At 39.3% G+C, this 16539-nt stretch overlaps 1 protein-coding gene across 4 annotated transcripts in view; it reads right to left on the bottom strand.

Annotated features, from left to right (window-relative positions):
* The window catches only part of MTACP2 (mitochondrial acyl carrier protein 2), a 28926-nt gene extending 12719 nt beyond the window's left edge, over positions 1–16207 (bottom strand). Inside the window, exon 1 of one of the 4 annotated variants that reach the window (XM_006843353.4) lies at positions 15683–16207. In XM_006843353.4, coding sequence (XP_006843416.3) covers positions 15683–15892 — 210 coding nt within the window. In that variant the 5' untranslated portion in view covers positions 15893–16207. The remainder of the gene's footprint in view (positions 1–15682) is intronic. The other 3 variants (XM_088863705.1, XM_088863701.1, XM_011624660.3) reach the window with 3 other exon arrangements.
* Positions 16208–16539: the final 332 nt, after the last annotated feature.

Raw genomic sequence — 16539 nt, 5'->3', positions numbered from 1 at the left:
GGGACTCCAAGGTGACATGCCATACACTTCCTAGGGTTGCCAGGCTCATGTGAAGGATGTGGACTAAAGACACTTCAAGGCCCAAGATGAGCAATTTAAAGGACTTTTGAAATAAGAACTCAGAAACCAATTTTCACGAGGCAATGCGGCCTCCGTGGCTCGAGGCTTTGCAAAACCTTCATCAAACAGGCTTGGTGAGATAGTACGTGAAGAAATTTGCATCTCTTGCGCTGGACACTTGAACCGTGACCGAGGAGAATCAGTAATTCAACTTCGTGTATAGGTTGCAATGTTGGGTCTAGGCCCAGCTGAGGAGGTATGGTATGCTGGGCTCGACCACTACTATGGCAACAGTTAAAGGCCTAGCAGACTAAAACCTTCACAGCAAGGTGGGTCAATCCGTGAGGATGGGCCTTCAAGGTCCAATGGTGAGAAAGAGTGGTGCAATGAAATAGGGCTAAACGTGAGAAGGGGGCAACCGAAGAGATAGAGGCACCCAGAAGGCCTTTTAAGGCTGCTTTACATGCAAGGGTAACAAGAAAGCGAGCACTCCCCATAAAAGTAATCCCTCAATACAGTTTGGTTAGTTGAGGAGGATGACGAGCCCCTGAGCAAACTTGCTTAATGCAAATACTGAACACGATGAGATGGTGTTGCAGGCTTCGGAGGAGCCTTAGCCAAGGATCACTGATGCAATCACGTTGGAGGAGTCAAATGATGACTCTAGGAAGGTCATCATGAAGAGATCATCAATAGTGAGTGTGACTCAGTGACCATGCTCCATGGTGAAATATTCAATTATTTACAGGATAATTAGTATTACCTTGAAACAAGGTCAATTTTGAAATAACTGCTTTGTTTCTTTGGAAGGGTAAACTGTGGTGAGGGACCACATGAGGAGCAACACAAGAGGTCAATGTTTTTACCACATGAAATAATCTACATAAAGAATGACACGCACTAAAAATAGGAAGTGTTACACCCTTAAATTAAATTCAATTAATTTTTTAATTTAGTTAGAATTGGGAAATCTCATAGAAGCTTCCAAAAGAATCTAAATAAAATTCGAAGATTGTTGGAACTAGGAATCCTTATAGGCATAAGGGTGCATTATCCATCCTTGATTCATCATGGCTAGCCAAGGGTCAGATGAATATGATTAGCCCTCTCACACCATGAATATAAAGTGGACAATGCACCATTATCCCTAAGAGGACTCCTGGTTCCATACACCCTTATAGCTTTATTAGGAGTTCATCATTAGAACCTTCCTAGGAAACTAACTAATTCCAATCAGAAATAGATCTGCTTGGTGTCCAAGAACTAGGTGGTGGAATTTAATAAATGAAAAAATAGACTTATGTAGAGATAAATTAGTTAAATAAGGAAAATGGAAATCAAAACATGAGGTCAATATTATGTGAAATGAGATGGCTCATTGTATTACGAAAGTGACAAAAGAAGTTTTAGGATAAACTAGAAGGAAAAGAAATTCCAATAAGAAAACTTGGTGGTGGAGTAATGAGGTCTAGAAAGCCATTAGATAAAAACGATCATTTATAAAACTTGGCAATGTAATAGAAATGACCAAAACTTAGAAGAATATAAAAATGCTAAGAAAAACGCTAAGCAAATAGTAGATAAGAGGCTAAATTTAAGGAATATGATATTCTATACGGTAACTTGGGAACAAGAAAAAGTAAACAAATATTTCAAATTGGCAAAAAAGAAAGAGAAAGTATAGGGATCTATACCATATTAAATACATTAAAGTGAGGATTGAAGGGTCTTGGTGAAGGATGAAGATGCCATCGAAAGGTGGGGAGTTTATTTTCAAAAATTATTAAATGACGAACACAATGGAAACACAGGGTAGAAGGAACCGTTGACATAAATGAGGGTGGGGTCAAAGATATATTCGTAGAATCAGGACATTAGAAGTGAAAGAAGCTTTGAAGAAAATGACGATAGGAAAGGGTTTAAGACCAAATGGCATTCCGATAGAAGTTTGGAAGTACATGGGGAGATCAGCATTGACTGACTGACCAAACTATTCAACGAATAAAGAAAATGTCAGACGAACCTAGGAAAAGTACTATGGTACCTATTTACAACAACAAAAGAGACATACAAAAGTGTGCGAACCATATAGGGATCAAACTTATGAGCCATACTATGAAGTTGTGGGAGAGCAACGAATATGGCATGAAACGAGTGTATCAGAAAAATAATTTGGTTTTACACCAGAAAGGTCAACAATTGAGACTATTTTCCTACTTAAGCAACTGATTGAGAAGTTTAGGGCGAAGGAGAAAGACCTCCACATAATTTTTATTGATCTAGATAAAGCTTATGATAGAGTACCCTGATATTCAATTTGGTGGGTGTTGGAAAAGAATGGAATCTTCAGATACTATATTGACTTTGTGAACGATATGTACGAGGGAGCACTAAGCTAACAACTAGTAGAGAGACGAGTGAGTTTTCAGTGACAATAGGTCTACATCAGGGGTTAGCATTGAGCTCATACCTCTTTATCTTAGTTATGGATGACTTAACTAGGCACCTACAAGATGAAATATTGTGGTATACGTCATTTGTGTACAACATAGTTTTGATCACGAGACTTGAAGCAGTGTCAACCCAAACTTAGAACTTCGAAGGGATGCTCTAGAATCCAAAGGTTTAAAATTAACCAGACTAAGACAGAGTATATGGAATGTAAGTTTAGTAATAATAGAAGTAGAGACGAGGAAGCAGTTACAATTGACGGCCAAGAAATACGACAAAGAGTGCGCTTTCAATATCTTGGGTCGCTAATCCAGGAAAATAGAGAGATTAAGATATTGCACATAGAATTAGAGTTGGGTGGGCGAAATGGAGATGTTCCATCGGAGTTTTATGTGATCACCACATACCAATAAAGCTGAAAGGGAAGTTCTATAGAATGTTGTGAGACCAGCTTTGCTTTATAGGGACGAATGTTGTGCAGCCAAGAAACAACATACCCATAGGATGAGTGTAGTTAAGATGAGGATGTTGAGATGAATGAGTGGCAAGACAAGAAAGGATAGAATTCAAAATGAATAAATTCAGGAGAACTTTGGTGTGGCTCCGATAGCTGATGAGATGCGAGAAAGTAAACTTAGGTACCCAATACAACACATGTTGAAGGTGTGAGTTGGTTCAAGCGGAAGGGTCAAAAAGGGCAAAGAGTAGACCCAAAAGGGCATCATTGGAAGTCGTGAGAAAAGATATGGCAACTTATGGCCTCACTGAGGGTATGGGCCTTGATACAGTAAACTGGCAGACCAAGATTCGTATAGTCGACCCCAAATAGTTGGGAAAAGGCTCTGATGATGATGATGATGATGATAAAATAGATCCGCTTTCAAGATTCCAACCCCACCAATTTGTAACTTTCACTTTTCAAAGCAGATATTAACCACTTAAACATGATCAAATCAGGATCCCAAATTTAAAATAGCTGATAAAATAGGCTCCATAATTTATGTAGAAGATTAGTGAACCCCAAGCCCTACCACTTTGACTTTTTGACTTCCAGGTGGCACCCATGGCTAGTGGCCAGAAGAGTCAAAAATAAAAAATGCGTAGGCCTCGTATGGATGTACCACGTGTCCCACAATGTTCCCTCATGTAAGTCATTAAATCTTCAATATGGATTCTCTTCTATCGCAAATTTAAAATACCCTATCATAAAACAAAAATTTAATACCAAATATAGCCTTGTTTGAAATACAAAAGTTAGTACAAGAAAACACAAGTGGCTAACTAGAGAAAATAAAAAAATTTTATTTCCTTGAAAAACCCTTCAAAAAGCTTCGTTTAAAAACCTTAGAAGAGTGTGCTAGCACTAAAACTCCATCCTTTTACGAAGCACTTCATGACTATCCTAAGACCACTTCTAAACCCGAAACCAACCCAACAAACACATGTAAATTCACACACAGGCTCCAAGGCATAGAAGTGCCACAATCGACGAGTATCAATGAATTTCATGTGCTCTCCCTAAGGATAAGTTTAGCGTCCAATGCATAAACTAAAAATACGTGTACATTTCTCAGGTTTCCACCTTGTGCAGGGAATCTCTCTCTCTCTCACTCTCTCTCACTCTCTCTCTCTCTCTCTCTCTCTCTCTCTCTCCACCCCCCTCCCTCCCTCTCCCCTCCCTCTCGCTCTCTCTCTCTCTCTCACAATGTCATGCATGGGGGGATGTCTCTACGGCGTGTGCATGATAACGATTCATGCAGACCCAAACGTCTCGAAGCATCACATATATCCGAGGCAACTAACAACACATGTTTTGTAGGATTTCCACCACTGAGATTTTTAGGCACTTGTCCTCACAAGCCCTTATACATCCTACTACACTATAGGAGCCTCTTTCATCTCCAGACCAACTAAAAAACATCCACATAACTGGAGCCAACCTCTAAAGGGTACAAGTGGACCCTCTTCAACGATTTACATCATTGGACCAAACATAACCAGCCCATGGTGAGGTTTCACTTATGTAGCCAACACCTAGTCAGAATTCAATGCAAGAGGGATGGAAGCCCACTATGTCCCAAATAGAGCCTAGCTCAAGTAGAGCACACTCCCACTCAAACTGAGAGTAATCAATAACCATAAAACATGAGGATACATACATGGCGAAAATAGAACAAAGCTTTTAATCAAAGACCAAGTGTGTAGGCATTTGAAGGTCACAAACACGAACACCATTCTTGACCAATGACATGTAAGATGCAATGGGGCATTCACAGTGTCCAAGGGAGCCAAAGAAGAGGAGACTTGACAATTGGCATGAGTATTGCATGTACTACTCGACTTGTGGAAAGCTAGAGTCATGCCTCTTGAGCACCGCATGGGGTGGCATGGATCATCATTCAAGCAGCGAACCTGACCATGCACCCAGGTGGGCACATAGTGGCAGCAAAAAACATAACTATGTGTACACGAGTAGAGAGACTTGGGGGCAGCAGTGAACCTAACAAAGGGCAAGATGAAGAGGGCTTAACAGGAGACTATGTCAAAGAATGTGTGGGCCTTGGGCCAAGGTGAGGTTTACATGGACCCTGATGCAAGACAAGTGTCTAATAAGGACATCTGAGCCGAGGGGGGGGATGTCTGGGGTTTGTTGTCCCCCTACCTCAGCATCATGCATATGAGCTAAGTGAGGCAGGTAGAACCTCCTTAGCAAAGGAACATTTTAAAAAAGACCCACAAGTCTTGTACGGACTTGTACTACTTGGGAAGTTTAGCTATCCCTCATAGTGGGTAAGTTCTTTGGGTCGACGAACACATATAATTAACTTTTAGCCTTGACCGACCATGGGTAGCGTTACCCCAACACTGCATTTGGGAATTAGTGGTCGCGTATCCACACATGTCAACAATTTAACACATGTTGACGCATAGTGCCAATGCAGGTGAAGGTAAAAGCTATGAAGAGGTCACAAAAGAGTTCAAAAATGGGACCTCATGCATGGGAGTGCCAAAAACTACCACTCCGCCACTTTGTCTTATATGAACAAAATAAGAAATTTTCTTACACATATCGAAAATTATTATCTAATTCAACATAGTGCTTGTGTCATGTGGTATTAGCTTTTTCATGCGGCTTGGTGAATAAAAGCACACGCACATGTGGGCTTACCACAAAAACCCTGGTGCGAAGCCTTGGGCAACCTAGTGCAAGCAGATGACTAAGTTGGTGGAGCTTTGTGGACCACAGAGACCAACATGTTGAGGCTTGGTTGGTTAGACCATGTGCACCACAACCTAACAAGACAAGTTCTTTAGACCAAAGAACCCATCTGATGGAATGCCTTTTAGCCTTGACCAAACATGGGCAATGTTACCCTTACATTGTATATGAGGATCAGGTCATGTGTACACACATGTCGCAAATTTGACAAATGTTGACACATAGCGAGACTGTAGATGAAGTTAAAAGTTCTGAAGAGGCCACAAAAGAGTTCAAACATGCGATCACGCATGGGAGTGCCAAATACTACCACTCTACCACTTTGTCTTACATGAACAAATAAAAATTATGTTATATATTGAAAAACCTTATTATTTGACTCAATATAGTACTTCTACGAATGTATCTTGCGGTATTAGCTTTTACATTTAAGTTCTAAATACTTTAGACACGTACTTTTGTTGGTATCCATGTAACACTGACCTTGGGCGAGATATGAGGTTGGTGTGGCTTGATGACCAGACGCACATGCACTGTGGGCTTACCGGAAAAACCCTTGGTTCGAAGCCTTGGGCAACCTCGTGCAAGTAGATGACTAAGTTGGTGGAACTCTATGGACCACAGAGACCAACATGACGAGGCTTGGTTGGTCAGATCATGAGCATCGAGACCTGACGGTACATGGGCATGGTCCATGTGTAAGAGGTGGTTGACCAACTCTAGGTTGGGTACGTGTGGTTACCTAACAGCCAAGTTAGGGAATTTAAATTCAAAATTTGCAACAACATCAAACATGGGCTTGTCATACAATCATAAGCCATGTGAGAGGGGAGTGCACATGTAATGGATTCTGAGTGCATTAAAAGCCATGTAATGACCATGCATATTTGAATTGGCATGCAAGGGCAATAATGACCCATGGAGTTGGTTGCCAAGACTATTGAACCTCCTTTCCTAATGAGCCATGTGAGCAATCATTGTTGGGGGCACGGGCCGGTGTAACTACCACACCAAGTGGAGGATCATAATGGTGATAAACATACAAATGGGGTTTTGTTGTGGGTGCATACACAGGGTAATGTATATACCCTTTGCCCAGACCATTGAGGGGCAACCTTGTCTATTTACGATCAAGTGTAAAAACAATAAGAGTGGGCTAAAACTCTTGTCTATAGCTTGTTCATGTCCTATGTGCTTGTTTGCTCCATTCCTCTTGTCTACGCTAGTAGAAAGTTGGCCTTGCCTTAATCTGGATTCGACTTGGCTTGGTGCAGTATGCTTTGGCTAAGTGAAAAATTACCCTCCTTAACACATACTACATCTCAACACACAATCGAATATAACATAATGACTTTGCTTCTTCTATTGAAGATTGTGGAACTTTTTAAAAAAAAATCATAAAGGGCGTGTAATTATTTTTTATGGTTTACACTTAATTTGCAAAATTATAAAGTATGTTAAACCATTTATTTAATCATCTTCCAATACATGGATATGAACGCCTCCTTAATATCCCTTGGAAGGGCCTAATAGATTTCTTCAACAGTCCAAATTTTATGCTTTCCACTTTTTTACTTGGTATTTGAACTTACATCAATCCACATCATATAGGGCAACCAGGATCCAAAAGTCAATATTTTTTTGCAAAGCATCCAACTTTAGTGTATCAAACAACCATGTCAAGTAACACATTAAACTATTGTTTTCTTTTTGTTTCTTAACTTTGTCGATAAAGATAAAATTGCCAGACTTTTCTCGGATACAAGCACAGACAGAGGTACAATTTTCTAGTTTACAAGTATTGTGAACTCTTATGCAAGGGCGTGTTTGCATGAACACTAATGCACATCTTCTAAATCATTTTTGGAGCTTCTTGTGTTCTTCAGGCTAAAGAAAAACTCAGAAAATGACTTCACTTTCGAATTATTCACCACCACAACCCCCAAACCCAGCATTTTGCATTTTTTTTCTATGTGCAACTAGAGAGAGCCGATTATTCCTGCCTACAACTAGAGAGATCTGGATTGGTCTTGTCAAATATGTCTTGTTTCAATTTTTTATTTTGTTTAAGTTTTGATCTTTTAATATTTATGTTCTTCCATGGGACAACATATCAGTTTCTTCATTCAAAATTGTAGCAGAGATGATTCCAGGTCCTTTTAGGCGCAAATGAAATCCTGGAATTTACAAAAGTGTGCATCTTGACTTTTCAAATGCATCTAAACACAACCACCATCTTCTTCATACCATTCACAGAAAATCTTCCTCTACATCATTGGACACAAGTAATAAAAAGCATCTCTCTGCATAAGTAAATCACCCCACTCCCTCTAACAGTTGCAACCAGCAACTTGTAAGCTTCAATTCTCCGCTAGCATGAAGGAGTCTTAAAGTTGAAGTTGACATCAGACATACATTTGACATTTTGAATTTTCTCTTGGTGAAGTTTCAATCATCAAGACTATTTTAAATGATTTCTATAGATGTAAACATGAAAATGAAGATGATGACAGAAGTGTTTAAAGTACATTTGGGTATCATAGCTTTTCTGAAGTATCATTTATATTTTTCTTTCTAATATTCATTATTATAATTATCTTTTATGCCATAATTTTTTGAGTTAAGGAAAAAAAACCCAAAACATTCCCAAAATCAGCCTTTTTTTTTTTTGATAAAGTTAATGCTCCCAATATCAGCCAATTTATCCGAGCCCTTCTTTTCACCAACTGAATCAAAGCAGCATTCGAAGCAAAATTTTGCCAGAATTTATCAAATTGAACAATCTGTCCCAAGCCAAGTTAGGTGCCTTATCACCATCCAAATGGAACAATTTAAAAAACCCATGCCATAACTTAGAAAACTACCAACTCAGTATTTTATTCTCAAATTGTCCATACGAATCCACTAAAAAACAAGGAGAGAGATATTGTGATCATAATTGCTTTCAAGAAACACTTGATTATGAAATTGCACATACGAAACTCACTTTCCTTTGTAAGGATATACCAAAAGTGCTACCAAAGTAAATTCTCGACGACAATCCTCCAAGAACATTATTACTAGGCACAATAATGTAGTACAGTAATTTTTTTCTTTTTGATAATTTAGTGCAAGCAAAGTAGATTCAAGTCATGGGTCTCCTTTTGTTATGCCTCTTTTTTTTTCTTTTTTTTTTTTTTTTTTCAGGGGTGGAGGAAAGAGAGGATATGAGAAAAGAGAGAGCAGAAAATGAAAAGTAGACCTACGAAAAAATAGGAAACATAGGTGGGGCTGAATATTTTCTGTGGGCTTCACAATGCAGAAGCAACAGAGAAAAGGAGAGGACAACTAGGACTTTTCATCAACAAGATCCACCTTAATCACTGGAAGAACCTTACACTCAAGCCTCCAAAAGATGAAGTGATCCTTTAGTAGGTAGCCATTGCATCACATTAAGAGAAATGAGGAGTGGAAAGACAAAAGTAGCTTCCACTTGGCAAACAAAGGGTGAGAGGCCAATATTTCATAATGGGTAAGGATGTAATGAGATATACTGAAGAAAGAAAAGAAGAATACATGCTCATTAATGAATTTCCCAATAGGGAAATTATATTGGAATTTAATTAAAAAATTAACAACATTTCAAACTTAGGTACCTCGGTGCAATTGACATGTCAACACAAAAACAAAAGTTACTTCACTGCTATAGTTATGATATGCATACAAATTTTTCATCATGAGACAGCCAGTGACGGACTCAAATTCATGATAAAGAGCCACAATTGACCATCCATTTCTTGTATTAAGACTTCGTAAAACCAGCCCACACTTTGTTCAACTCATATCAACACCTAAATCACCCTCAAACAATATAACAAACTACCATTCACCATGATGTTGTGTGTCACAATAGCTAACTTTTCATTTACCCAAACTGTGTGGAGCCAAGCCAAAGTCGAATACAAAATAAGACAAAGCCAGCCTTCACAAACACAAACTTGAGAAATGGGCAAACAATCACACAAAGCATGCATAAACTACAAACAGAGTCTCGTAGCCCATTCTTATTGCACTATACACTTGGTCGTATATAGCCAGGAATGCCTTTCAGGGGTGGATCCTGGGAAGGGGTTTATATAGCCCCGAGTATGCACCCACACACTCACCCTCATTTACATTACCCATTAAGGCTTGCACCACATTACTGCCCACCACCAGGTATGGCAATTACACCAGCCCATTCCCCACCTTCAATGACTACACACATCACTCATTAAGGTGGTTTAACGATCATCAATCGACTTCATGGGTCATAATTTCCCACACATGCCAATTCAAACATGCATGGTTATTAAACAGCTCATTATGCCACTCAGCCTACTAAATTTGCAGAACCACTCTCACATGGCCTATGATCATTACAGAAGCTCATGCATGTGGAAGTCACACATTTTGGATTCGAATTCCCTCGAACTAGGGTCCACAAACCTGCCTAACCAGGTGTATGGTCAGTTGTTACTTACACATGGTCAACACCCATGTCCCATCAGGTCAAGCGGCTTGCAGTCCAACCAACCAAGCCCCACCCTATTGATCTCATAGGCCCACCAAGTGCCGCTAACTTTAGCCATCAGTCAACACCACTTGTCCAAGACCATATACCAAAAGATATTTAGTTGCTAGCCACCATATGTGTGTGCACATATGTGCACCACAGCACACCACCCTCGCCACTTGCTCGGTCAAGGCTGAAGATATCCAACTCCCTCACATAGATTTGTCAATCTAAAATATTGGCCTGCGAGGAGAGATAAAGTAGCAGAAGTCCATATAGGACTTGAGGGTCCTTCACAAATGTTCCATCGCTAAGGGTTGCCATGTGCCTGCTTGGCCTAATGCATGATGCTAGTGAAAGGGGTATGACACTATGATTGCTGCCCCACCTAGACTTAAATTTAGCCATTTTATCTCTATCGACTTGGAAATATTTAACATCACAAGTATTCACAACCAAAATCTGCATGTGAAAAAACTCCTAGGGAATCAATTGTGGTCATCTTGAAAAGACATCTTGAAAGATCTTAAAAACAAAGAAATTTAACCAACAATGACTAACCTTTGTTGTTCAATCTTTGATCCTCTGTATTCTGAATAAATCTTGAGCTCTAAATCACGCAAACCCTCCTCTTGTAACCTCTCTTGATATTTCACAAAGAATCAAATCCAATAATGTTTTTTTATTTGATTTCTCTAACATTTTTCCTTTCTTCTATCTTAAGAAGAATACAAAAAGGAAATTAAGTATGTTCCAAGAGAACAAGAAAAAAGGGTCTTGGAAGAAAAGGGAGAATAGGAATAAGGGGTAAAGACTAATATGCCCAAGGCATTTTCTGCCCTTAGGCCATGGGCAGCAGCCAAAGGAGGGCATATCGAGTTGGCCTAAGAACAAGGTGCATGAGCCCCCCATCCACCTTAAGGCGCCACCTGGGCACCCTAATTGAAGCCCTAAAAGAGTTAAGAAGCTTCCCCAACTTAGTGACATTTACGAGTGATAAGAGCATGATGCGAGGAACTTGGTTGGGGGGTGGCGATCCCCTTGTGAATCTCACTCCAGCTTGCTCCCCCCAATCAAGGGATCTCGATTCCTGACTAAAAGGGATCTTGATCCCTATGGAAGGGGGAATGTAACCCTATTAAAAAGGTGTGTGATCTAGGTATGAAAGAATCTCCATCCTAAGTTTCTAAAGTTTCTAAATCTTGAACTTGAGATCTTTGATTTCTTTCTGATTTTTACTCTAGCAATTTCTAGCTAATGACCACTTATCAATGAATTTTTTTTCTTTCCATTTTCATACATCAATGGTTGAAAACCAGCAAGACAACTTGAAATCGCCTAAGTTGACTCAAAGGTCCCTAGTCCCAAGTAACCCTGAGCCGGGGAGTCGCTCGGGTTGTCCAGAATCAGGTTGTTCGCTATAATGAATCACCTAGGTCACTACCAATCTCACAAGAATTTGATTCTTATCATGGCCCCAAAGTCTCATTCAGGTTGTCCAGAATCAGGTTGTTCGCTATAATGAATCACCTAGGTCACTACCAGACTCACAAGAATTTGATTCTTATCATGGCCCCAAAGACTCATTTTTCTTTATTTTTTTATGGAACTATCAGGTTATAGAGTTCTCAATATGCTTGCAAAGATAATGTTAAAAAAGTGGAATATAAATTTTTTATTTTTTAAATATCACTTGTATCGATCTATTTGTCTATACACACACACACACACACACACACACACATAGAGGGCACTCCCTAAGCTCTCCCATATACATAGTTTGCACCCATAACAGCCTCCCAAGGTAGGGAGCTTCAGCCACAAGTTGCTCACAAGCACTCACTCCCACTCCCAAACCATGAATGAAAAGCCACATTTATAAACCACTAAACCTTGGTTTTTTCCTAAATTTTCTTTGTATGTGGATGTCCAAGGTATTTTTGCAACAAACCTTGCCAATAAATCCCACACTTAGATAGATCAAGATTAGTTCCGAAGCCTCTACAGATCTATATATTATTTTATTGACATTTAGGAGCTGTCTCGTGAGTTCTATCTCCTTATTTCAACAAAGTGTTGAGAACTGCATAGAAATGGAGCTTACAACCTGTAGATTATGGTGAAGGGTGTTGAGCGCACCTGTTCTGTTACAAGAATGAGTAAAATTCGAGTAAATTTCAATGGATCCACAAACCAAGGAGAAACAGATTAGTTGTTGCCAAGCTACACAAGATGGTCTACATCCATTACGACTTAATCCTCTGGAAGCCGCTTTCAAAACAAAACTGTGAACTACGAGCCTATCAACTTTGATCACATATCCAGATGATCTAGTTAAGGAGGGGTTGGTGGAAGTGAGGGAGGCATTTCTCAATAAGAGGCAAAGAGGATTTAGATGGAAGTGGGAATCAAGAGGCACATGTTGGAGGAGTTGCAAAAGTTGAGGGAGACGCACAAGTTCAGGAGCAAGGGGAGATGTAAGCGGAGATGGTGACGATAGTGAGACCATTTAAGGAAACAATAGTGACATAAGGACCCTGAGAGCGGACTTGAGCAGTGGGATGTGGGTTGTGCACAAAGCCTAGACTAGCCTAAGGGACTGTGGGTTAGGATGAATTACCCAAGTTGGGATGTGGGTTGTGCACAAAGCCTAGACTAGCCTAAGGGACTTTGGGTTAGGAGGATTTACCCAAGTTGCCCAACTAAGAATCATTCATTAACTGTTATAAAGATGGCCTGGAAGACCAAGAATTGGATGATTTTGAGCCTCCCCATCATTCTTATTGGTCATAAATTGAGTCAGATATCATGTATATTCTTAATTTTAAGTGCTCCTATGGAATACACAGTTATTCAAAAACCGGACCACCTAACGCCTAGGCAAATCGAAAGGCCCGGGCGCATCGCCCAAGCCTAGGCGGCTAATCTTTGCAAAAGTTGGCCATTCGAATCTTAAACCTAACCACTTCTTCATCCGGTTGTGAGCGCAATTGAAGTACTTTGAAGGGGTAAGGCCGTAAGGGTAATTTGTATAATTTTATAAATAATACATGAACTATAGATATTAGATTTTAATTAGTTTCATTTGATTTTGTTAGATTCATACAAAGAAAATGAACAAGCTTGAATCAAAGAAGCTCAATGACCTAGTCTATGTCAAGTACAATCGATTTTTGAAGGACACATTTGCTAAGAAAGATAAGAGAGACCCCATCAGATCAAAAAATATGGACCATGCTATGGAGTGGTTAGTTGATGATGATGAGGTCGAGGGGCATGAAGGATTGACATGAGACATGGGACATGGATGCTTCAAGGACATCAGCTGACCCTCCTAGGGCCACTAGATCTTACGTACAGAGAACAAGGATGGAGGAAAAGGAAGAAGAAGAGGCTGATTCAGAAGAGACGGAGGAGGACTGGGACGACCAATATGTCGAGGAGGGTAACAACTATGATGAATATGATGCCAAGATTTTTTGAAGATGAATGAATGATGAATGTTGATTGTTGAATAATTATTAAACTTTGAAGTTTAAACTTTGATTGAAGTATTGTGTATTTAACTATTGAAGATTCTTTTGAGTCTTCAAGTATTAGTTTCATAATTCAATTTTGTTTTCTTCCTCATGGTGGTGTACTGCAGTACTGGTGTGATATTATTTGATAACTTGGTTTGATAATTTGGTTGGTTGGAAATTTTTAAGTTTTAATTGGATATGGAGTACGAACCGATTTATGGATTATGGTTATGCTTATGGAGTGTGTGCTAAATGCTAATATGTAGTATAATTTGAATTATGTACTGCAATACATAACCGATACTGACATAACTGCAGAATCCTTATTTGGCCTCAAATAGGCCGCCCAGGGCGCCCACCTAGGCGCTGGGCGGCCTGGACCCGCCTAGTGCTTTTTGAAACACTGGGAATGCATTATCGTTATATATTCCAATTTGGACCATGAATGAATGCCTGACATCTGGTAGATAAACCCTTAATATCTATAAGTTCTCTATTTTTATCAATATACATAGCATTTTTATTCTTTTTGTTTATTAATATTCCTCATGTTTCTTATTTTTTTCCATGTTTTATTATTTTTCAGAATTATTTAATGCCTCTTGTGCCCGACTTGACCAAACACATTGAGCTGATTCAATAATCGTAAAGTCATCTCAGCATGCCCGTGCCCGAACCCGAAGAAGTTGAGTTTGGATTTTACGGCACCTATGGATTTTAATACTTTTAATACAAGTACAACTCACAAGGACCACACCTTTCTCGGTTTCAAAGTTTCCCCCAACACAACACTCGCCATTTCTAAAAGCTTCCCGTCCATGCTCAAGGAACTCACACTCTTCCATGAATGGTGCCAATGTCCAACCCCTTATTGACATCGGCCAAGTTGGCTTTTTCCAAGAAACTTGTAGCACAATAAGTAATAAAATGACAAATTTTAGAACTAACTTGAAGTTTCCCTTAGCATCAATTTCCAAGCTTTGGTCATCAAAGTAGACAGATTCTTCTTGGGAAGCAAATACACAAACAAGGATATAAATATTGGATGAAGTTGAAACCTTTCAACACCAAATATTCAAAAAACTAGGACACAAACTCCATGAAGTACAAAATTCATAATATTTGACAATTGAAAGATAAATTGGCTACAATCATTTTAAGTATCATATAGCATGACAAACATTCCAACATGAAGCACATGCCAGCGCGCACAGAGGTGTACATAAGTGCTTGCATGCAAATGTGAACTTTCAACCACCCTAGAGCAGATGAGAAAGCATAAGAACTCAAACCATATACGTAAAAACATACAAATTAAAGATGCAAGCCATGAAGAACCGTCCCAAGCATGCGTATTAAATCTCAAGACAAGGTTCCCCAATGGATATGCGACCATGTTTGTGTGCATACATATGTCCATATCATGTGCACAGTTCCATCAAAATCACTGAAATTGCATTGATGAAATAAGGACCCAAGCTCTTATGAAAGAGATCCTAAGTACACAGTAAAATTTAAAACCCTAGGTTCTCTAACGCATGACAGAGAGACCTAAGAGTTGAAAAAAAAATGAATGGGACTCAGAGTAATTCCATTAAAGCATGAGCTCTACAGTAATAACATCGTCAAAGTTCCAAATGTTGACAACCACAATGCTATCGACTCATGAAAACCAGATATTGGCATCAGAGTATGGAAACGTCAAAAGATGGAAAAACAGAAGATGAATCAACAGATCCAACAGAGAAATTGGCTGCAATATAAAAAATCCAAAACAAATCACGAGAAAAACAATGTCATCCAAAATACCTATTTCAAACCAGAAATGGATGACGTTATTACATTGCTCCCCACTAGAAAGCAAAGAAAGTGAAGGATAGAGGATTTCGGGTTTACCTTAGAGGGGTCGACCTTTTGGAAGTTCTTGACAACAGTGATAACACGATCTGCAACTTCAGACTTGTCGAGAAAAGAACCCTTCAACTCATCGGAGAAGAAGCGGTGAAGAAAAGATGGAGCAAAAACCCGAGAAGGTGCAGCAGGGACGTGAGTAACCTTAATCCTCATGTGTTTCAGAATGGCATTCCTCACTGTAGCAGCCGCCATTAGAGTGAGTTCTGGAGCTCTGCTTACAAGTTTGAAGCCCCTTCTCCTGTCACTGTGACTATGGGAGGATACGAAAACAGTGAGACTCAAAATACTGATGGAAAGCCGCTCATGCCCTTGAAAACATGCCAACACTGTTGTGCTACTACTTGAAAGACCGAGAGGGAACAAACCCTTCCTTGAAGTGGCCAAAACGGCCTCTACTTTAATTGATGATGCTCCTTTAGTTCTTGCAAACTAAATGGGAAATGGTTAAAATAATACGGAAAAAGTTTACAGAGCCGAGGCTCTAAACAACCAAATTAGAGCCCACCTCACAAATTTCACTAGAAGAGGTTTTGATGCTTAAATATCTTCAAATTGATCATCTTGACATCAAGATGTATGGACATGAGAAAAAACTGGATTTCAAGTTTTGAAAATAGTGTATTTTGTAACATATTTTTGGACCGTCAATTTTTACGATATTTAAGTTTTCATGGATCTGCAGGATCTATAATATTTTTGAAGCTTTAAATTTTATAATTAAATTTGAAAAATATAGTTTAAGGCTATGACAAGATTTCCAGTATTGAAACCACATTTCTCGATGCTATTTGAAGGTGTATGAGCCTTGGCTCTATACAAACCGCACTTAAAAAAACATA

Source organism: Amborella trichopoda, chromosome 1 (genome assembly GCF_054954075.1).
Source record: "Amborella trichopoda isolate Santa Cruz 75 chromosome 1, AtrichopodaSantaCruz75HAP2 v2.0, whole genome shotgun sequence".
In the NCBI taxonomy this organism is placed as follows: domain Eukaryota; kingdom Viridiplantae; phylum Streptophyta; class Magnoliopsida; order Amborellales; family Amborellaceae; genus Amborella; species Amborella trichopoda.
The sequence above is the reverse complement of the archived record's forward strand: the minus strand, read 5'-3'. Positions and strand labels throughout refer to the sequence as shown.